Here is a 20,833-nt window from a genome sequence, read left to right on the forward strand (position 1 = left end):
AGGCCTTTCCCCGCTCCTGGGTCCAGCGCACTCGCGTGAATCCTATTTCGGACTATATTGACCTGCCTTAACAGGTTACGGCGGTGCTCATCACCATAACTTTATCCTGTGCTTGGAACTATTGAGAGACGAGGCCAATGGGGTGTCGTCTCGTCCATGGAGGGGGTGCGGAATGAGGGCCGTGAGGACCGTGAGGATAGTAGGGTTGCAACCTCGTGTGTCGTCGCCCCGAACAAACTCCGAATCAGCGTTTTGACGCCGCGCTGCAAGATGAATGGCTGGAATATTCCCCTCTGGCATTACTCTTAAGAGACTGATTGGTGGTTGCCTCTCGGAGCATCTCTCTCCCCAGGCGCCTGCAGTCTGCACCTTACTTCAGCTGGACTGAGCTGATATTCTGGGTCAACCGTTTTGATTAACAGTTATTAGCCTGAATCAGCATCCGAAGCAATCCTCAAGAAAAGAGCTTGAAGGATGGCCCTTGTTATCGCCTTATCCGTGCAAACAGAATTCTGCTGCCTACTGGAGCTATACAAGCCGCACCCAGAGTGGGTTAAAGTGGATGGATATTTGGCGCACTAACCAACAATGGATCGTCCTTGCAGGCATCCAGTTTCCTTACTCCACAGGACCTTCAATTCAAGCCTTCTGCAGGCAAAATAAGCTTCGGACGCTCATACTTATTCCCCATCAGGTATACGTCGTCGTCTCATTCGCTAATATACAGTAGTCGGCAGCGACCGAGGCCAACTCAGGTCAAGCTCTGCAGGTTCACTAGGTCATAGTAATGCCCCCTCTTCCTCAGCAGTTCGCTATGGGTTCCCGACTCTGCGATGCGCCCGTTGGCCAGCACGTAGATAGCGTCTGCCCGCTGGATGGTGCTGAGCCGGTGGGCCACTGCCAACGTTGTCCGCCCCCGCGCTGCAGTGTCCAGCGCCGCCTGTACAATGCTCTCTGATGCCGAGTCCAGCGCTGATGTCGCCTCGTCTAGCAGCAGGATCCGGGGATCACGCAGCAGCGCCCGTGCGATCGCGATCCGCTGCTTCTGCCCGCCGGAGAGCATGCCTCCTTTGCTGCCGACCTCCGTGTTAAAGCCTTGTCTGCGCCTGTTAGTAAATCCTGATCGGGAATTGTAGAGAGAGAAAGAGAGAGAAAGAGAGAGACAGAGAGAGACAGAGAGAGACAGAGAGAGACAGAGAGAGACAGAGAGAGACAGAGAGAGACAGAGAGAGACAGAGAGAGACAGAGAGAGAGAGAGAGAGAGAAAGACTCACGGTAGCGAGACGATAAAGTCGTAAATATTCGCGTCCTTGCACGCAGCAATCAAGGCAGCGTCGCTGACCTCGCCGGCCTCCATCCCGAGCAGGATATTTCTCCCGGATCGTACCCTGGAAGAGCGCCGGTTCCTGCCCGACAAAGGCCAGCTTCCGCCGGTACGACTGTAGATCCAGCTGCGTGATATCCTTGCCGTCAACGTAGATCGTCCCCGCGAGGGGGTTGTAGAACCGCTCCAGCAGCGCGATGGTCGTGCTCTTCCCGCATCCACTTGCGCCCACGAAGGCGATATACTGGCCCGGCTGGACGCTGAAACTTAGCCCCTGCAGCACGGGCGTCTGGATCCGGGTGGGATATCGGAAGTAGACGTTTTGGAACTCGATGGCTCCGCGCACTGAGGGGAGGAGTTCTCCACCGGTGCGACCGTGGATCTTGGGCTTGCGTGTGTACAGGGCCTTGAGTTCCCCCGCGGCGTGTTTGGCTTTGCTCATCCCCGGTGCGTAGGAGAAGACGCTGCCTGCTGCCTGGGCGCCGAAGATGACTTCGCTGAAGCAGACGTAGAATTTGAAGATCGAGTACTCGTGGTGGCCCAGGAGCATGCCACCGTACCAGAAGCCGAGGGCCATGCAGAAGAACTGCAGAGCCTCGGAGCAGGCATACAGGTAGGAAGAACGTAGGATAGACGGAATATCCGACCGCACCTGGTGCTGAAGCTGTGTTTTATACGAGTTGAGAATGAGCTGCTCCATCGTGAGGGAGACGACCGTCCGGATGGCCGTCACGGCTTCGCTGACCTCGCTCGCCGACTTCTGATACACCGTGCGACCGCGCGCCTGGAATCGGCTGAGAACCCATGCCCTGAGGAACCCGCTAAGCAGCAGCAGCGGCACAGCGGAGCTGCACACCAGTGCGAGCTTCCACCCTAGGACGATCGCGACCGCCAGCGAGCCAAACAGGTTGACCGTCACGATGAGCAGCGTCCCCAGCGTGGCGCCACTGATCCCCGCGAGATTCTTGATATCGGTCGCGAGGATCGTAGTCAAAGCGCCGGTGGTGTTAGCCTCTTCGTCAAAAAACGAAATGTCCTGGCCGAGGAGGATCCTGAAGGTCTGACTCCTTGCGCGCCGGATGAGCTTCTCTGCGGTGAATGCGAATAGTGCACCCTGTGAGCCGAAAAGGAATAATGTCACTAGTCCTGTCATGAGGAACATGGACGCCCAAAAGTTCGTCTCGTGCCGGAGTCTGTCGGATTCGCTGACCGGTACAGAGATGGCATTGACGGCTTTGGCGAGCAGAACGGACTGCGCGGGTTGGACGCTCCCAGCGAAGATCGACAGGAGGAGTCCGACGCCCATGATGAGTTTCTCGGGGCGATTGAAGCTAGCAATGAATCTAATCAACGTCCACAGTGAAAAACGACTTCCCTTCGTTGCTGCTTCTAGGGTTGGCATCGTGCCTGAGCTCGCGCGTTTCCACAGCGTCAGTGGCGAATAAAGAGAGTTGGCAATAAAGTATTCGAAGTCGTCGCCCTCGTCGACCCACAGCGCTGCCCGAGTCTCTTTATTTTTCCCATCGTGGTCGTCTTCTTTAATGCTCTGCGCCTGCACCAAACTGGCGTAGATTCCTGCCGTCTTAAGGAGCTGGCCGTGTGTCCCCTGCTCTGCGATCTTTCCGCCCATCATCACGACAATAGTATGCGCCGACTTGATCGTAGACAGTCGATGCGCAATGACAATGGTCGTACGCCCCTCGGCCGCGCGATCAAGAGCCGCCTGCACCAATCCCTCCGATTTCGTATCCAAAGCAGACGTAGCCTCATCAAGTAGCAAGATCTTAGGCTCCTTGACAATAGCCCTTGCGATTGCAATCCGCTGCTTCTGTCCGCCTGATAGTGCTAACGTACCGATATTCGTCTCATACCCGTCCGGCAGCGCCGCGATAAAGTCGTGTGCGTCGGCAATTTGTGCAGCTTTCACGATCCGCTGCCTGATCTGATCCTCGGACTCGTTCGCGAAGTCAGAGCCAATGAGCCCGTACTTGATATTTTCGTGTATCGTCGCAGTGAATAGCTGTGGTTCTTGCGAGACGAGCGAGATTTGCTGTCGAAGCCACTGCACATTCAGCGATTCGATATCGTGCCCGTCCAGGAGGACTTCTCCTGCGACGGGGTTGTAAAAGCGTTCCAGCAGTCCGACGATCGTACTCTTCCCTGACCCCGAGGGCCCGACGAAGGCAGTCGTTTTCCCAGCCGGGATGTGAAGATTGAATCTGTCCATGACGATCACCTCCGGTCGTGAAGGGTATGCGTGTCTGATGTTCCTGAATTCCAGCTCTCCCTTGCCTAACGGCAGTCGCTTTCCCTCGTTGGAAAACGGATTCAGCGGTGACTGTCGATCGATCGTTCCTAGGATCTTGGATGCTGCTGCCACCGCATCCGAAAAGGCCTGGATGTTCGGGGCTACGTTTCCTAAGCTGTATGAACCGAGGATAATGGCCATCATGATAGTCAAGATATCACCCGGTTCGACATTTGCAGGATCCTCAACCAGAAATCGCGCGCCCATCCACAGTCCGAGGCCGTAGTTCAGGTACATAATCCCCAGGATACACCCAATTACCAAGGCAAAGGTCATTTGCACTCGTCGTCCGAACCGCTCGGCCTCGCGGAGATGCGTATCATACTTGGCCGCGAGAGACTCCTGTGCGCCGAACGCGACGACGGTGCGGATCGAGTTCAGGACATTGTCCGCGATACTCCCACCCTTGCCTAGCATTCGATCGACTTTTTGCTGTAGATTACGGAGACGGTCGACCCCGTGCCCATGATTAGGAGGAGGGCGCCGAGCGTCGATGTCGAGATGAGCGCGAGCTTCCAGTACTTGATGAATGCGATTACGAAGGCAGTGACGAAGCTAGAGACCCCCGTTAAGACGAGAGATGCCTTCTCAGAGATCCCGTCCTGGATGAGGTGCATGTCGCCCGAGATGCGGGTCGTGATCTCGCCGGCGCCCAGCGAGTCGAAGAAGGCGATGTTTTGCTGCAGGATGGCTTGCAGGTATCGCACGCGGATTTTCTGCGTGACGGAGTTGCCTGTGTGCACGAAGGCGAATGTTGCGAAGCCTATGGTTAGGAATTCGCCGATTCCGAGGTAGATGAAGTATAAGACGTTCTTCTTGAGCACGTCATAGAAGTCATCGTAGCTCATTGCGTAGGTTGCCACTTCACGAAATGTCGACGTGATGTTGCCGAAGAAGACCTGTCTCGCCTGTTAGTTCATACCGCGATATAGCAAATGGTCGAAGGCTTCTCACCGTAAATAAAGGCAGGGCTGCGCCTCCTCCGATCGCACAAAGCGTCCCTACCCCCAGCAACACCCAGTCCCATCCGCTCGCATACCGATAGATCTGGAAGTATCCCACCTTCGGCGTGGGCATCTGGATCTGCTGTTCGAGGATATCCTTTTGCATGTCTGAGAGGAACAGGAGGGAGCGCCGGGTCATCCTCATCGACTCCATGGGCACCTCCTCCTTCTCCTCCGGCCCGAAGGCCATGCTGTGCTTGCGAGGGCGGCTCATGGCGGCTCATGGGGTCATCGACGAATTGTCTAATGCTGGTGATGAAATGTGATCACAGAGCCATTGCCTACACTCAGTGAGGATGATCCTCAGCGTGATGGTGTGACTGACTCGCAGACGCTTGCAGAAAGCGATTCCTTTGCTAAAGAGCTTCAAAATTGAGAACAAAGAGCAAAGAACTTGACAAGTGAGCTCGACCACCGCGAAGCAGGATTTCTGCAAGACCAACAGCGAGCCCTACGATTCCGACTGTTTGCCCTGCGCGACAGGGGGCAACTGAGTGCCGAATTGGCCTGTTACTGACGCAAAGCCGACAGCGCTAGGCTTGAAGTTGAAACTGGCTCCGTTCGGATGGGATGCGGCCTTACGCCTGAGGAATTTTGGGGCGGATTGTGGATCATCCTCCCAGGAATTAAATTCCTCCATGTTTCGTCATGCCTCGCGCAAAGTCAGCTATTGTGAAATTCCAGATTCGGGCCGTGCATTGCGACTGCGATCGTCATGCCGAGGTTGCAATCCGTGGGCCGGCGTTTCGGAGGCTGATCCTTATCTGGTGTCTTAAGATCGACATCTCTGTTGTATGTTGTTCCAAACAAGTTTTCTTCAAGTGTTCATCTAATGCGTCGACTAATTTGAGTCTCATCGTTGATACGCTCTGAGGCACTATCGAAAGAACTCAAATCGCATCCGAATGGGTAAGCACTCCGAGAATCGCGGACTAAATTCGGGCGACAATCGGCTTCAGCAGCCACTGCGGTCGTTGTTATCTTCTATGAAAATAAGCTTGCTCTGCGCGGCCAATAGCAGCTGTTATCTTCGCATGTGGACGGCGTGCATCAACCGTGCCTTATCTGCAGGTGTCAGAGCTGTCTCACGCCGTTGCGAGAGTAACCCTGTTCTTGCGACATTGCGTATAGGGTTCACTCTGTTTGGCCAATTTTTGGACTATCGGGCACAGGCGATGGAATCACAGTCGGAATCGAGTGTCTGGCTTCGTTACCAATCAAGGGAGAATGCTTTCGTTTCTCCCTAGCGGTTCGTCTACTGGGCTGAGGATCTACTTCTTCCTAGCTAAATATGGCCAGCTCCGTCGAGCAAGCTAGTGGGAAAAATCCTCCGAACATTCCCGCGCAATCGACCCGATCCTCTCGTGTTCTCCTGGTTCAGATAGTCTGGCCTAGACCTTGCCCGGTGACAACTTGAAGATTGTGGCGTCGTATTCGGAAATGAATCCGAACAACCTTGAACCCTGCCTGCATGTATTCGGATCATTCGGCGGAGAATAATAGTACTCTGTATTATTGTCTCAGCTTCTAGAGAAACAACTCCCTCAGAGCGGCAGCCACTTGTGGATCTTTCCCGCCGATCAGTCACTCGCAGCGAATTGGCCCAAGAAGCTTGGGAGACGTGAAAAAAAAGATCAGCGCTTCAGGCATCTCACATCTTTGCCCAAGCATCACCAAGGCTCTGCCAAGGGAATAATACTCGGGAGCCCTGGCCAGTGACACGATGACCCACAAAATAATGAGCTGGGGACTCTCTGGTCTCCACAAGATGGGAATCTGGAGAATACTGGGAGCTTCGCCGGCAGCTGGCGTTGTGGTTCGTGTAGCTCCGAGCCACTGTGGGCAAACTGGGGTCGTCGGTGTTTGTTCTGTGATCTTAAAACAAGTGTCAACCATAGAGTGACAGATTGATTGAACTAATTGTTTGAAGAATTCGAAAGGGAAAAAAAAGAGCTCATGACTTGAAGTAAAACATGACTCCCATCCAGATAACCTCTATCACCTAGCCACCGAACAAGTAACTGAATCCAGCCTGATTCCTCCTCCGAGGCCCCTGTCGAACGATGTACCAATTCCTTCGTACAAAGCAGACAAACTCCCTCCAGATAGCGGGGAAACGTGTACCCCCGAGCGGTCTTGACAATCACAGACTCTTCTGCGTCGACAGCACCCGCGACGCCTGGTTATACAGCCTCGGACCCTGTGTCTTGTACGTTGCCAGGTAGAATGAGATAAACAGCAAAAGGTACGAGCTAATGATGAACACGCCGAATCCCGCGGCGTACTCCTCGCCTTGGCAGTTCCCCACATTCGGCGCCCAGGGGAAATACGTGGAGGAGAAGTACGTGTAGGATGCGAAATAGATGAATCCTGCTCATGTCCTTGCGTTAGTGATCGTCGGAATTTCTCTGGATCTGGGGGGGTATGTGGGTAAAGCGTACCAATATCGATCACGAACTGGATAATCTGGAGGATCGTAATATACTGTTTCCACCAGATGCAGATTCCCCGCGCGCTCTGGAAGTAGTACCAGTACATGATGACATGCACCGTCAGATTGAGCGTGATCGGGACCCAGGAGACCGTGGTGCGGCCCACGAGCTCGACGTAGCAAAGCAGGGCTGTTGCACCGTGATGGTAGGTGTGCAGGAATGTCAGGGGCTTTTTCTTCACGACCAGGAATACCGTATTCAGCAGTTCGAGGTATTTCGTCAAGTAATTCAACTGAGATAGATTGTTAGCAGTGAATTGCGCGTTGATGAAAGGACTTACGTAGTAGAGAACGACCAGCTCGTCGGTCCAGCCTCCTCGCGCATCGCAAATAGCCACGAGTAGGCCATCGTTCCAGAGGGTGGGGAGAACCTGCTCGAGGAACAAAGCCAGCAATCCACCGCTAATAAGCGTAAGAATGAAGTTGTGGATGATAAATGGCGTCTGGAGCTTGAAGGCAGGCACGTTCTTCATGATCTGACGGCCCCCCAAAATCACCACGTAGTACGTCACGAGCGATACAACCGTGCCCTGGAGCGTTGTCATGGGAGTAACCCCGGGGACTAGATGAAAGTCTGCTGGCGACTTCCCTGTAACGGCTGTAAAGCCCTTGCTGAAGTACGGCCATAGGTACACCCCGAAAGGGTGATCAAGCGTTGGCATTGCCATGCTGCTGGAATCTTGAGAGAGATGAAGAGTAAAGAAGAGGAAATAGAGTCTTCGGCCGTAAAAATAAATAGAAGTCCACGACGATGCCTGTTTCCAGGTCGAGAAGGAAGGTCTCTTATCTCCCGAGTAAGTAGGTCTTTACTTAACCCCCCTTTGAAACTCGCGCAATTGGCAAACTACCGGGCAGAAAAAGAAGAGGGTCTGTGATATGCAATCACGGAATGGCCATGTGCGGAGGGTGAAGCGTGCGCAGTCGATTGGCGAAGCGTCGACGCATCGATATCGGAAGCTTTGTGCCGGCTAAAATTTTGGTTCCGTGAAGAACGTGGTCTGGCAAGTTGGTATAGCTTCGTTGTTTCATTTCCCTGCGGTGGCCAAAATTCTGGCCGGCCCAGCCCTTGCCGATATCAACGGGGAGTCCCGAAACCCCTTCGTTCTCTGTATATGGTACCTATTATTGGACGGGCTGGGAATTGACCTGACATCCTCCCAGTCTGTCGACAGGGTTTACAAGACTACTCGTATCTCGGGTGGATTCTGCAAAACGGCTTGGCTCAGGGCCTGCCTTAGCCGAAACGCAAATCATTCATTGTAACCTAAGAAGATATCTGACTCGAAACGCGCGGAACTATCTGCAGAGTAGGCCGACGAATTCTCATCCCTGTTCACGCTGCCGTGGTTGTATCCCGAAGGATCACTTTCAGGTCCGGCAGCTCCCAGAACGCGTAGCATCGGCTCTCGCGGGTCCAATCCTTCACTCGGCCGTCGTACTTCCCGTCGAATTCGACGAAAAATGAGCCGAGGGCCAGAAGTAGCATTTGTTGTGCGAAACTATCCTTGTTAGATCATGGTCAAGTTACCCGTGCAGGGATGGCAGCTTACTTTTTGGCAATGCAGGATCGGCTGCCGATCAAAAACGGCTGGACGGCCTCCTTCTTGTCTGTTGAACCCGGGTTGATCCATCTCTGGGGGTAGAACCTGGAAGGGTCGTTGAAGTACTCGGGATTGTGGTGCAGAGCGTACAGCGACGTGCAGATTTCCACCTATCAAGACGGGTTAACGGGTCACAAGTTACGATCCGTGGATGCAATCAATGTAACTTACACCGGCAGGGACGTAGACACCATCAACATACGCTCCCGGAGACACCCGAGGACCACCGAGGGGCACAGGGGGGTAGATCCTGAGCGTCTCTGTGATGACGGAATTCAACCAGGGGAGTTTCTGCAGGACCTCGAGCGTGACTTCGTTCGTGGACTTGAATGCCGTCCGCAGCTCGGACTTGAGACTCTCGTGCACTTCCGGGTGCGTCAGGGTGAGATAGATAGCGGCACAGATGGCGTGCGAGGTCGTATGGAATCCTGCAAGCATGATTGCGGAGAAGTTTTCTGCAATCTCAGCTTCTGGCAGCCCGCTTGATTCTGCTCTTTCCAGGACCTCGACCATGATGTCTCGTCTCGTGTGTGTTGCTTTCAATTGTCTACGATATTAGGAAGATGCAGCAGTCCCGGAGGGCAAACTTACTCATGAATCAAGCGCATTCTAGCTTCCTCGCTCCTCTGGCGAATTCCTTTTCGCAGAATCTGGCGCAGCATCCATTTGATAAGAGTGGGAACGCCGGAGCCTTGGAATTGGTCTCGAATCGTTGCCCAGTAGAAAATGCGAGGGAGCTGCTCAGTCCAGAAAAATGGCCGCCCTATGAAGATTAGATATTATACCATTGTACGAAGGGACCGCGGATTACCTCGCTCAATACATCCAAGCGACTTGCCGAGCAGGACTTCAGACACCATATCCACTGCCAGAGAATAGTATAGATCATTCAAAGAAATAGCCTTAGTGCGCTCCATTCGCTGCTTGACGAGCGCATGAAACCGAGAAATGCAGCCTTTGATGACCCCCTCGTGTGCTTGCATACACCCCGGGCTGAGGGAGGGGCTGAACAACTTCCGGACAGAGGCATGGTAGTAGGGATCCGTTGCGGTGAAGATATTGCGCTTCGAGATGGCACGGTAGAAGCCCGTCTTCAGGAATGTGTTGCTTTTTCCAAGACCGGCGCTGTAGATATTTCGTAGGGATTTGATCGTATTCGTTGACAGTTGTCCGGGGGCAAATCGAACGATTTTCCCTAGTCAGTCAGTTACTGCACTCGTTTAGAAAGGTGTTTCTTACCGTAGTTATCGTGCAGTGATTTGAACTTGTAAGCGCTGCGTCCAGAGAGAAAGGCTAACTTGGTATCAGTCTACCACCTGTTAGTATGGTTGTAGTATACAGGTACCATCTACTTACTCCGAATAGATAACGCCCAATTATGGGTCCTGGGACGCCTTTGATAATAGGCCCATTGGGAAGTAATTGCAGGAAGAAGACCAGAGCTGCCGGAATCTGCACTCTTAGCACCAAGTCATGTACTCGGGGAAGAGCTGAGCATACAAGGACAAAACTTAGGGCCGAGATCCAAAACGCTGGAGCTTCGTTGAGGTTGGTGAGAGTGAGTGCATGCGGCATAGCCATGGTGACCGACCTTTTGCTAACGACAAGGGCATGAATCTCGAAGTCACTCGCAACGCAAGAAAGTCCAAGAAAGGATTATATACCGGATCTGCGAGGGCTCGTGTCTGAATGAGTGGAAGGTGCTGCATGCCACTCCGCACAGGGTTGGATCAGGATCGGCCCCCATGAGCCCATGTCCTTACCCATGTCCTTGCCCATGTCATGCAACCTGTGACGATTGCCCCATTTCCGAAACTGGAACAGGGCAGGAGGCAGATTGATTGCCGATAACGGGTCGAGTCGGGCAAGCGGAGGGATTTCGATCTGCGAAAGCCCACCGAAAATTGGCAGACCAGATGGTCCAAATTTTCATATGGGCGAGAGCCGAGGAATCGCCGTCGGAAATGCTGAAACAACAGCGCTTAGGGCGCGAATGAAGACGGTGGGGCGAACTTTAAATGTTACATTTTATTATTTTCTTTCATTTTATTTTCTCGGTTTCGCGCGGATTGGGGCAGGATGTGCACTGTTCCAGAATAACCGCAAGAACCTCTCATGGCAGGAGGACACTTTGCTTCAGTCGCCTCGGCTCCCCTAACACGAAAACTTCTAATATATATCTCTTGCGGTCTCCGTGTATTTTCCGTGGGGCATCGCAAACATGGCAACCAGCGTGCTCTTCCTCGCCAACAGCGAGCATGGCCAGACCAACATCGTCCTCGCTATCATCCACGAGCTACTCGTGCGCGGGGACATCAATGTTCATCTATCGTCTTTCCCTGTGTTAGAGAAGCGCCTAGAGAAGCTGCTCAGAGACAACGAGCAAAGCTACGACAAAACCTACAGATCGCGCATTCACTTCCACCCTGTGCGTGGTCCCTCGAACACTGAGATCTTCATTCGAACAGGTAAGCGTGGTGCATTTCACCCGCCAGGATACTCTGGCTCTGTGCTCGGATTCAAGTCGCTATGCGAGGATATCTGGGGGTGGACGGAGGATGAGTATGTGGATATCTACGAGAGCTGCGTCGAAGTCATCCAGGAAACAAAACCGGACCTTGTCGCGATCGATTTTTTCTTCCTCCAGGGTCGCGATGCGGCGTATAACACAGGGCATACCTTTGTGCTCCTCAATACGACCTCCCTCAGCCATATTGTGCTGGGATTGCAGCCGAATGCCGCGTGGGCGTGGAAGTACCCGATGTAAGAACGACCCTTCGATATTTTTTTCTCGATAAAGCCTCAGCTAAGATGTTTAGGCCGGGGACCGGCTTCCCATATCCCCTCCCACCGCACCTCATCCCCCTCAACACAATGGCCGTCATGAAGACCGCCAAGATGTACCACGGCAGCGGGCGACGTCGCGAGATCCGTGACTGGCGCATCAAGCACAAGATCCACGGGCGATTCCCGTTCGCCGACGCCTGGATGCCGAATCGCCTCCATCTCTCGCCGGCCCTGAAACAACTGGACTGGCCGTTCAAGGTGCCTGACAACGTCGTCGCCTGCGGCCCCATTCTCCTCCCCGTTGCGCCGGTCAAGACGCAGGACCCGGAGATGTTCACATGGCTGAACAAGGCGCCTACGGTGCTGATTAACCTGGGGACGCTGTATGCGCCGAACCCGACAGTCGTGCGGGAGATTGCTTCCGGCGTAAAGACGTTCCTTGAGGCTACCTCTGAGAAGAAGTTCCAGGTGCTCTGGAAGCTTCCGAAGCATCCTCATGACCAGGATGAAATTTACAATCAGTCTGTTACGCCTCTGCAGAAAGAACTCGAGAGTGACCAGGTCCGGATCCGCTCGTGGTTTGAGGTCGAGCCGCTTGCGATGTTGGAGACTGGGCAGGTTGTCTGCTCTGTTCATCACGGAGGGGCGAACTCGTGGTATGAGGTGATTCAGTGAGTGTCATCCCAAGGATACCTGTCGGAGACTGTATTAACGAGTGTAGAAATGGCGTCCCCCACGTCGTCCTCCCCGCCTGGCAGGACTGCTATGAGAATGCAGCCCGTGCTGAATGGTTAGGCATCGGGGTGTACGGCAACAAGACGCGGGCTCCTGATATTAGCGGCAAGGAATTGAGCAAGGCGCTCATCAAAGTAGTCGGGAACAAGTCGTGTCTGGAGAAGGCAGCGAAGCTGCAGAAGTTGTGTCAGAAGAAGGAGGGCCGCATCCAGGCTGCAGAGCGGCTCGCAGACCTCGCGACTCGGCCCGACAAGAGCATGATCTCTCTCCCTGAGCCGAAGGAGAATGATCCCAATATCCTCAAAGTGACGAATGCCTCTGGCGTGGTTCTGGAGACGACAAAATCTCCTGAGACTAAAACCAGCTCGAAGTAAGTCCCCTTCTGAAGAAGAGAGACAAGGAATTGACATTAGCAGGTCCATCTTCCGACGACTAGCTGAAGTCCTAGCCGTGACGTTCATCTCAAACACCTGGTTCGTCCTCCCCGTGGCCGGATATTCAATGCTTCTCGTCCCGTACCTCAGATTGGTCGCCCTCATCTACATCATCCACATCAAGTTTTTCTCGAACGCACACAAGACGACAAACCGCTCCCGCAGCAAATGGTTCCGCTCTTCGCTCCTCTGGAGACTGCACGCTTCCTACTTCCCAATCAAGATATACCGTTCTGCTCCCCTCTACCCGCGCAAGAAGTATATCTTCGGCGGCCATCCTCACGGTATAGCCTGCCACGGGCTTATCGGTGCATTCTCCAGTGACGCGACGGGATTCGAGCAGCTGTTCCCGGGTATCAAGAATACCATGCTTGTGAAGGATCAGATGTTCACGACCCCGCTGCTGCGCGAGTACCTCTTCTACCGCGGACAGAGCGGGGTCTCGCGCGACTCGTGTATCCAGCATCTCACGCATGGTGGGTACGATCTGCGTGGGATGGGGAAGGCGATTACGATCAGCGTCGGCGGGAGTCGAGAGTACCGCATTGCACAACCGGGGACGATGGGGATCGTGATCAAGATCCGGAAGGGGTTCATTCGGCTTGCTGTTGAGACGGGGGCTGAACTCGTTCCTGTGCTTGTCTTCGGGGAGAATGATCTCTTTGCGCCGATTCATATCGAGTCGTTCTCGATTAAGGGGTTGATTGCGTGGGCTTGGGAGAAGGCCGTGGGCCATAAAGTTGCGTTTTCGCTGGGGCAGTTCGATATCTTCTGTCCGTTTCGGAAGCCGCTGCATGTTGTTGTTGGGAGGCCGATCGAGGTGAAGCAGCAGCGGTTCGATATCCAGGACGAGTATGTTGAGGAGTTGCAGGCCAAGTACGTGGATGAGCTGAAGGCGATTTGGGCGAACTGGAGGGATACCTTTGAGCATGATGCGTCGGTGAAGTTTGAGATTGTCGAGTAAGCTGAACCCAGTCGGGCACAGGTAGGTGAAGGTAAGGGAGAGTGAATTGAAGTATATACAGTTTTTCTAGTGAATACATGCAGTTCATTCAATGACAGGACCTTCCATACTTTCGTAGCCGCAGATAATTATATGGCAACGGGGCTAGAAAGCCCGCTCCAGTCGACACGACCGCAGCCAGCCAGAATCGCGGATCGTCGAAGGCAATAATACCCCCGGTGAGATGGTAATCGACTAGATTCTCGGCAGTTTCCATTGCCAACATTGAGACAAGGCTCATTCCCATTGCTGTTCGGGCCGCCATGTGCCAACTGAGCTTGTCAGCTCCGCGTCGAAGGAGGATCGTTTCGATGATGATTGATGTTGTGATTCCCGATGCCACTGTCCAGGTCAGCTATCTGTGCCCATTGTACGCAGGTCAGTAGATGGGATAGCCGTACTCGATGTGGCCATAATGGTGCCCATCCCTAGATCCGGGAAATACGTCTGCAGCATCCAGAGCGCAGAAAAATCGCCCAGCGTGCAGCCAACTAAGCATCGTAGGGTGTTGATCCCAGCTCGCCGCCACGTGTGGCGACACGACCAGAAGGGACCGGAGAAGGGCGAGTGATTCTGTACAGTATGTTGGGAGATATTTCGTCCTTTGCATTTTTTGGTACCTGAAGAAGAATAATTATTATGCCTCCGACACTGGAAAGCCTGCAAGAGGACGAAACGCGGAGGTGCTCGGAAGCCGCCATCGAACAAGCTCAGGACAGGCTGCTGCCACCGACAGGAAACCGCCGTCAGAGAAGGAGGTAGCATAATTCTCATTATGATCATAAGACCACTGATCAGGTTTAAAATATTTTCAGAGTTGCATGGCCATGCCTCATTTACGTACAGAAGAACAAATTCGTGACGCGAAAATGGCGCATGCGGTCACGTGATTTCCGTACCATGTCGAAGCATACGGACGTCCCCTTCCGCCTGCCCTGGGGTTCGACAGCTTGTTCCACGAGTTCTACTCCTCCTTCCCAGAGACAGATATAAAGGTCTTCACGGACGGCTCAAAGCTACTAAATGGGATGGCGGGCGCAGGTTTTGCCATATACCAGTCTGGGAGACAATTCCTCCAGTCCTCTATCCCCTTAGGCCCGAATAAAGAGGTTTTTGATGCTGAGGCTGAAGCCGCCCTAGCAGGGGCTAAGGCAGCCTTACAACTACATACAGCCTGTTATGCTACCAACCTCTGGATATGCCTGGACAATCTAGAGGTAGCCACACGCCTCCTATCTCCATTCACAGGCTCATCTCAAGAGGTCTTTGAATCCTTCCGGTCCCTAGCCGACACCTGGTTAACAAGGGAAAGATTCCCATATACAGATGGTGGCTCCGTACGGATCTGCTGGGTGCCTGGCCACACGCAGATACCTGAGAATGAAGCAGCTGATCAAGCCGCGAAGAAGGGAGCTACTATGAGCCCTCCCCCAAGCAAGCACTCATACGCCTCTCTAAAACGGTGGGCCAAACTAGGGATGTTATCTGCGCTTCAGAGATACTGGCAGGCTGCAGCCCCCCAAACCTACCAAGACCTCTGGATCACTACCTCCCCCAGGCGCCCTGCGGAGCCGAAGCTCCCAAGGCCCCTTCTTGCCCGCATCCTGGCTGCGCGTACGGGACATGGGGACTTCGCAGCCTACCACGAGCGGTTCAACCACGAGGATGCGTATCTTCTCTGCCGCTGCGGCGCAAGAAAGGCTTCATTTCACTTCCTCTTCTGTTGTATTGCAAAGAGACGTCTTCCCCTACCCTTAGGGCCACCCTCTGAAACAATCCCCTACTTACTAGGCACCCCAAAAGGGGCAGCCAAGCTAGCCACTTGGCTCTATGAGACCCACTTCTTTGAGGATATCTGCACACGACACCCTCTACCTCAGCCAGACTGAGACAGCACCAAAAAAAAAAAAAAACGTACGAGACAGTGGTAGTAGGATAGGTCACGGAGAGTAGGAGGACTCTGCAGCTGGCATTACCCCCTTCCCTACACAACAGGCATTTTCCTTCTTTTGACTAGACCAGCTATTAAACGCGCAAAAGTCCCTTAATTTGTATATAGAACTAGATCCAGCAGCTAGTTAGTGATGCCCAGGACTTACCCCCTGGCGGCCTTTGCCCCATCTGGGGACGGTGGGACACATGCTTAGGCGGTGAACCACGGCCGTAAAATACAACCAAACCAAACCAAACCAAATCCACTCTATCTTCTGAAAGGATTCACCGATCGCATATCAAAGCAATGACTGATATATCTGGAGCAATTGCCACGGACTTCGCGAGATCGTATGTATTGTAGCAAGCTAATAATTTCGTATAAAAGCTAAGCGTCAGGTTTCTAGCATCCCTCCGATCTATCATGGTCCTTGCGTCACAATTCGGATCAACTCTTGTGACCATGAATATACCGTTTCGAAAGATCTTCTCTTTTCAACCAATAACGTGGAACTACCGCTAATAAATGTCGAAGATAGCGGGCAAATAACTACGACTACCACCTCGCGGGATATAATTATCCACATGCAGCAATCTGTTCGCCCGTATCCATAGTAAGGAAGTCGTTGGATAGGCAGAAGAATAAAAATAGTGTAAGCTGTGGGATGACCGGTGGGATACTAGTGTGAACAATTAGACATTGTAATCGGGGAAATTGCTCTCTCCGGTTGCATTCGACGTTAGCAAACTAATGACTGAGTGGTGCGCAAGTGCTGCCTAGAACAAGTGTAACCTTAGGAAGTAATGGGGCAATACCTTGATCTCGGTTTTTTAAACGAAACCAAGCGTGCGCCTAGGGTGTCACATGCTTGGAGAGGAATGTACTCCGAGTTTTTCGGATCCTTCCTGTGTAGGTGATCAGCAGCGGGGGTGGAAAGCAGCCACTAGCAAGCCCCGATATACGCTGCTGGCTTGGAACTCGGCCTGGAAGAACGGAACTTCCTCAGTACCTTAATACCTTGATCGCAACCTATAATATGATTGGCTGGAGAGCCCTCGGACCAAAGGCTTTAGGCTCCATGTCTCAGATATTGCATCCACGTGGATGGCTAGTATGGGATTCAGGAGATGAGATTCTCTACTGGATGAACCCTACTCTCTTCTCACGAGCTAATCCCAGGGGATCGTAGATTACCCCTGATCCTGGAGGCGCCACTCCACCCTCTACAGACAACGGAGAAAGTTAGCTTTGATTTAATTAAACTTAGGATTCTCCGGACAAGTGGAAGGCCAAACGTAGTCATGATCTTCATGTATAAAACGCTGGCAGAGAATCATATAACGGGGCTGAAGGACAGGGCAGATGTTGCAGATAATTCTAATTCATTTTCCACCTGTGCCTTGATTCCTGAATAAGTTTCGAACAGCATTTATCGAACATGAAAACCTATGTGTCACTTGGGGCAACAGCCCTAGCTCTCTTACCTTTGGCTTGTGGTGCTGCCTCTACCCCAACTGTCACTATAGCCTCGCCTGCAGCTACTATAGTTGGGTTAGCTGGTGACGTCGAACAATTCCCTGGCATCCCCTATGCTAAGCCTCCGGTTGGGAATCTCCGCTTCAAGCCCCCGGTGCCCTTAACTGAACCATATGGCATGTACGAAGCTACTGAAAACAAGAATATTTGTCCACAATTCGTCGGCAGTACAACAGACGGAAATTCCCTCATCCCTGAGTTCCTCACCACTCTACTCAATAGCCCCTTATTTCAGAAGCCTGTTTTTGCAGCCAGCGAAGACTGTCTTTACCTCAACATTCATCGACCTGCGGGGATTAAAGAGGGGGATGATCTTCCTATCCTCTTCTTCATCCACGGCGGTGGCTTCCAACTAGGTTGGAATTCAATGTATGATGGAACACCATGGGTCGAGAAGTCTGTTGAGCTAGGCAAACCGATGATTGTGGTGACCGTCGCGTATCGGCTAGGGGGATTTGGATTTCTTCCTGGTCGAGAAATCCAAGAAGAGGGATCATCCAACGTAGGGCTTTTAGATCAACGCCTGGGCCTGCAATGGGTTGCTAATAACATTCGTGCGTTTGGAGGGGATCCTGCAAAAGTCACGGTTTGGGGCGAGTCTGCAGGGGCCTGGTCTGTCTTTGACCAGATGGCCCTCTATTCTGGCAATCATTCTGGGGACATTACTGGAGAACCCCTCTTCCGCGGGGCCATTTTGAATTCAGGTTCGTTCCTACCAGCGGACCCAACGGACGGCCCCAAAGCTCAAGGGATCTACGACACGGTTTGTTTTTTCCCGCAACCCCGAGCAAAAGTCCGAGGCTAATCAGTCTACAGGTCGTCGATAGCGCGGGTTGCTCGGCAGCGATGGATACGCTGCAATGCCTTCGCAACCTGGACTATACCTCTCTTCTCGATGCCACGAGCTCTGTTCCAGCCATGCTAGGCTACCAATCCCTCGCGCTTTCCTACATTCCCCGTCCTGATGGCCTTGTGGTGGCAGAATCACCAGACCAATTGGCTTTGAAGAACAAGGTCGCCCAGGTCCCTTTTATTGCTGGAAGTCAAGAGGATGAGGGGACGGTTTGGGCGCTTTTCCAGTCCAACATTACCACGGAAGAGCTGTTAGTGGACTACCTTAACAACGTCTACTTTCCAAATGGTTCTCGGGAAGTCCTCGAGGAGTTTGTCTCCCTGTATGCCGACATTAGCGAGAACGGCGCACCCTTCCGCACGGGGGAATGGTGGAACATCTACCCTGAGTTCAAACGGTTGGCTGCTATTGTCGGTGACCATGAGTTCTCACTCACCAGGCGCATCTTCCTGGAAGCAACGGAGTCCCTGAGCCCAGAAATTCCATCCTGGTCATACATGAGCTCTTATGACCACGGAGCACCAGTCCTGGGTACCTTCCACGGGAGCGATCTGCTCCAAGTTTTCTTCGGCATCAAACCAAACTATGCGTCAGACGCCTTCCACGCGTACTATATTTCTTTTGTCAACTCACTGGATCCAAACGAGGGGAACGAAGGTACCTATAGCCACTGGCCGCAGTGGAATGAGAGTCACCAACTACTTAATATGTACGCTGATCACTCAGAGTTCATTTTTGATGACTTCCGCAGTGAGGCCGCAGCGTTTCTCAAGAACAATATTCAGAACTTCCGACTATAAGGTAGGGAGTGTTTCAAACTTACGGTCCCGTTTGATTAGAAATGCCGAGTATGGTAAATATTCTATTCTATCGCCTATTTTTGGCGGCTTATTCTTATTCTAAATGCCGTATTTAGACATACTATTTTATTCATCACACAAATATTACCAACTCAGGATAAAGATGGCAGGCTGACCTTTCGTAAATCTTGGATTGTCGCGACCGATGCCGTAGCTGACAGGAACTCTAGGGGGTCTGACCGCCAATGTGTTCCGTCGATGCCAATTACACCATCAGGCTTCAGATACTTCTGCATAAGAAACATCGTGATATTAGCCAAGGCTCGAAGGTTCTGGGTCTGAGATTGGTTTCGCTGGCGCTCGACGCAGTCTTCCAAAGCGGCTGTCCAAGTTCGCATATACTGGTATCTGGCGCTCATCAGCCACGGCGTGAACACAGAACTGGTCAGCACGGCGATTGCGTCGCCTCCCCGGGTGAGCCCTTGTCTGACCCCGTCCCATTTGTTTCCCTCTCCCTTTTCTCTACTCCTCTCTCGGTCAGTGTTTATTGGATGATGGCGTGCGTCGTCAAGATACATTTGCTCCATACTATCATCACGACTGTTTCCCAGAAGTTCATCGGCCGAAGCCCCACTCGGAGGTTTTCGACAGACAGCTTATGCGGTGGCTTATACTCGACAGTAGTGAGGAGGGTGGTGGCGTCGTCGTCGACCCGATGGATACAGAATTGGTCTGGTCGGGATCGTGTTGGGATGGAAGGCTCTTCCTCGGATGGATCAACTTCGTCAAGGGCGTTCGCATGGTTATCAAACCGCACTCCGTTCCCCAGCCGGAATTCTTGACGAGCTTCGGGGATCCTGCATAATTCTGTGATCACGTCGTGAACGTGGTCTTCCACTGCAAACCGTTCGTAACTTTCCAAATCTTGCTCACTGCTCAGCGGTCGGCGACCGAATCGTCGGCCGATATCCTCCAGTGCAACCAGAGATGAAAATAACCGTGGTGTGTCTTGCCCTGTTGGCTGCAGGTAGCCACAAACCGCGTCGTAAATTGCTTGTTGTCTGGCTGCGCAGTCCTCCCATAAGCGAAGCCTTGTTGGACAGTATTTTCCAGTTGGTGGCGGTATGTCCTGAAAGCCGTCCTTGGCAAAAACCTGACATAATTTGTTCCAATCGATCTCGCGACTCATCATTTGTCTGGAGAGTGATTTGGCGGTACAGTATTTAAGTTGCCGCCCTATGGTGACTTCGGCTTCTATGAATTCTAAAGTAGGTAGAACTATTTAGCTGAGAGCCGAAACGCTAAGGCACTGAAGCGCTGCAGTGTGGGAAGTGAAGCTTCAGCGTTTCACAAGTTCTCCCAAAAGAAAGCAGTCCCGAGTCGGAATCACTCCTGGCGTTGCTTCGCGGAAGAAGTGGCTTCAAAGAGAAAGCCGTGCTTTCTGCCCTGTTCTTTTGCCCTTTCAAAGAAGACCAGCTTTTAAAGGTTTGTTCAATCTCTGTTCAACAACCTTGGGCTGGAAACAAAATTAGATTCATCAAATCACGGGCCCGATATAGAAAGGGGAGATCTTGAGGCCGTCAAAAAAAGCTGCAAATCTTGAAATAGAGACGAGTTGAACATACTGGGAGGTCGCGCTGCGCTAACCGTAGCTTAATTCAATCATTGTGCCCAACAATGGGTGACTCATTGGCCCCACTCCTGTCAGAGTCAAAGCAATCGCCCACTTTCTCAGAGACTTTTCCCTCTTCTAAATTCTGTTTCCTGTACTCCCTCCTTGAGGTGGGAGTAACTTGGGCATCTAATTTCCCCCTGTCCTGCAAGAATTGCCTTCTCCCACCTATTCTTGCCTTCTCGAGTTTAATCAGACCAACACATTCGTCACCGAATAGCACAGTAACATACTGAACTGTAACCACCGTGCTCAAAATGCTGGAGCCTTGATTAAATGAAGGGCAGAGCAATCAAAGGCCGCCTTCTGCTAGTTTTGGTGGAGCAATGGCCCACTCTCCTCAGGAGTTGTC

General features: G+C 52.6%; 8 protein-coding genes across 8 annotated transcripts; 3 read left to right on the top strand and 5 right to left on the bottom strand.

The window, feature by feature from the left end:
* Positions 1–436: 436 nt before the first annotated feature.
* Positions 437–5,017, bottom strand: BJX68DRAFT_279151 (P-loop containing nucleoside triphosphate hydrolase protein). Its single transcript, XM_071048675.1, has 5 exons — positions 4,587–5,017; positions 4,059–4,531; positions 1,416–4,029; positions 1,275–1,351; positions 437–1,100 (listed from the first exon to the last, which is right to left on the bottom strand). Exons 1-5 carry the CDS (start codon positions 4,848–4,850, stop codon positions 752–754), a joined length of 3,777 nt encoding a protein of 1,258 aa, XP_070893839.1. The 5' UTR covers positions 4,851–5,017; the 3' UTR covers positions 437–751.
* Positions 5,018–6,657: 1,640 nt separating this feature from the next.
* Positions 6,658–7,867, bottom strand: BJX68DRAFT_279155 (elongation of very long chain fatty acids protein). The gene is made up of 3 exons (XM_071048676.1): positions 7,409–7,867; positions 7,078–7,360; positions 6,658–7,006 (listed from the first exon to the last, which is right to left on the bottom strand). The coding sequence occupies exons 1-3, from the start codon at positions 7,793–7,795 to the stop codon at positions 6,780–6,782; spliced, it is 897 nt and encodes a 298-aa protein (XP_070893840.1). The 5' UTR covers positions 7,796–7,867; the 3' UTR covers positions 6,658–6,779.
* Positions 7,868–8,241: 374 nt separating this feature from the next.
* Positions 8,242–10,696, bottom strand: BJX68DRAFT_247242 (cytochrome P450). The gene is made up of 8 exons (XM_071041747.1): positions 10,229–10,696; positions 10,085–10,180; positions 9,968–10,037; positions 9,540–9,923; positions 9,320–9,491; positions 8,900–9,275; positions 8,678–8,838; positions 8,242–8,626 (listed from the first exon to the last, which is right to left on the bottom strand). Exons 1-8 carry the CDS (start codon positions 10,307–10,309, stop codon positions 8,461–8,463), a joined length of 1,506 nt encoding a protein of 501 aa, XP_070893841.1. The 5' UTR covers positions 10,310–10,696; the 3' UTR covers positions 8,242–8,460.
* A 38-nt stretch (positions 10,697–10,734) lies between these two features.
* Positions 10,735–13,700, top strand: BJX68DRAFT_247250 (diacylglycerol acyltransferase-domain-containing protein). The gene is made up of 4 exons (XM_071041748.1): positions 10,735–11,491; positions 11,548–12,186; positions 12,237–12,620; positions 12,667–13,700. The coding sequence occupies exons 1-4, from the start codon at positions 10,950–10,952 to the stop codon at positions 13,646–13,648; spliced, it is 2,547 nt and encodes an 848-aa protein (XP_070893842.1). The 5' UTR covers positions 10,735–10,949; the 3' UTR covers positions 13,649–13,700.
* A 7-nt stretch (positions 13,701–13,707) lies between these two features.
* BJX68DRAFT_247251 (DUF4396 domain-containing protein) lies at positions 13,708–14,515 on the bottom strand. Its single transcript, XM_071041749.1, has 2 exons — positions 14,089–14,515; positions 13,708–14,029 (listed from the first exon to the last, which is right to left on the bottom strand). Exons 1-2 carry the CDS (start codon positions 14,468–14,470, stop codon positions 13,737–13,739), a joined length of 675 nt encoding a protein of 224 aa, XP_070893843.1. The 5' UTR covers positions 14,471–14,515; the 3' UTR covers positions 13,708–13,736.
* Positions 14,516–15,902: 1,387 nt separating this feature from the next.
* BJX68DRAFT_247254 (uncharacterized protein) lies at positions 15,903–16,428 on the top strand. Its single transcript, XM_071041750.1, has 2 exons — positions 15,903–15,970; positions 16,027–16,428. Exons 1-2 carry the CDS (start codon positions 15,927–15,929, stop codon positions 16,232–16,234), a joined length of 252 nt encoding a protein of 83 aa, XP_070893844.1. The 5' UTR covers positions 15,903–15,926; the 3' UTR covers positions 16,235–16,428.
* Positions 16,429–16,984: 556 nt separating this feature from the next.
* BJX68DRAFT_247256 (Alpha/Beta hydrolase protein) lies at positions 16,985–18,884 on the top strand. The gene is made up of 2 exons (XM_071041751.1): positions 16,985–17,919; positions 17,973–18,884. The coding sequence occupies exons 1-2, from the start codon at positions 17,059–17,061 to the stop codon at positions 18,807–18,809; spliced, it is 1,698 nt and encodes a 565-aa protein (XP_070893845.1). The 5' UTR covers positions 16,985–17,058; the 3' UTR covers positions 18,810–18,884.
* Positions 18,885–19,120: 236 nt separating this feature from the next.
* On the bottom strand, positions 19,121–20,469 carry BJX68DRAFT_190932 (uncharacterized protein). Its single transcript, XM_071037378.1, has 3 exons — positions 20,457–20,469; positions 19,386–20,325; positions 19,121–19,331 (listed from the first exon to the last, which is right to left on the bottom strand). Coding segments are annotated over exons 2-3 (618 nt in total). The 5' UTR covers positions 20,002–20,325; positions 20,457–20,469; the 3' UTR covers positions 19,121–19,329.
* Positions 20,470–20,833: the final 364 nt, after the last annotated feature.

This window comes from Aspergillus pseudodeflectus (assembly GCF_044049435.1).
Source record: "Aspergillus pseudodeflectus strain CBS 756.74 chromosome Unknown BJX68scaffold_69, whole genome shotgun sequence".
Classification (NCBI taxonomy): Eukaryota; Fungi; Ascomycota; class Eurotiomycetes; order Eurotiales; family Aspergillaceae; genus Aspergillus; species Aspergillus pseudodeflectus.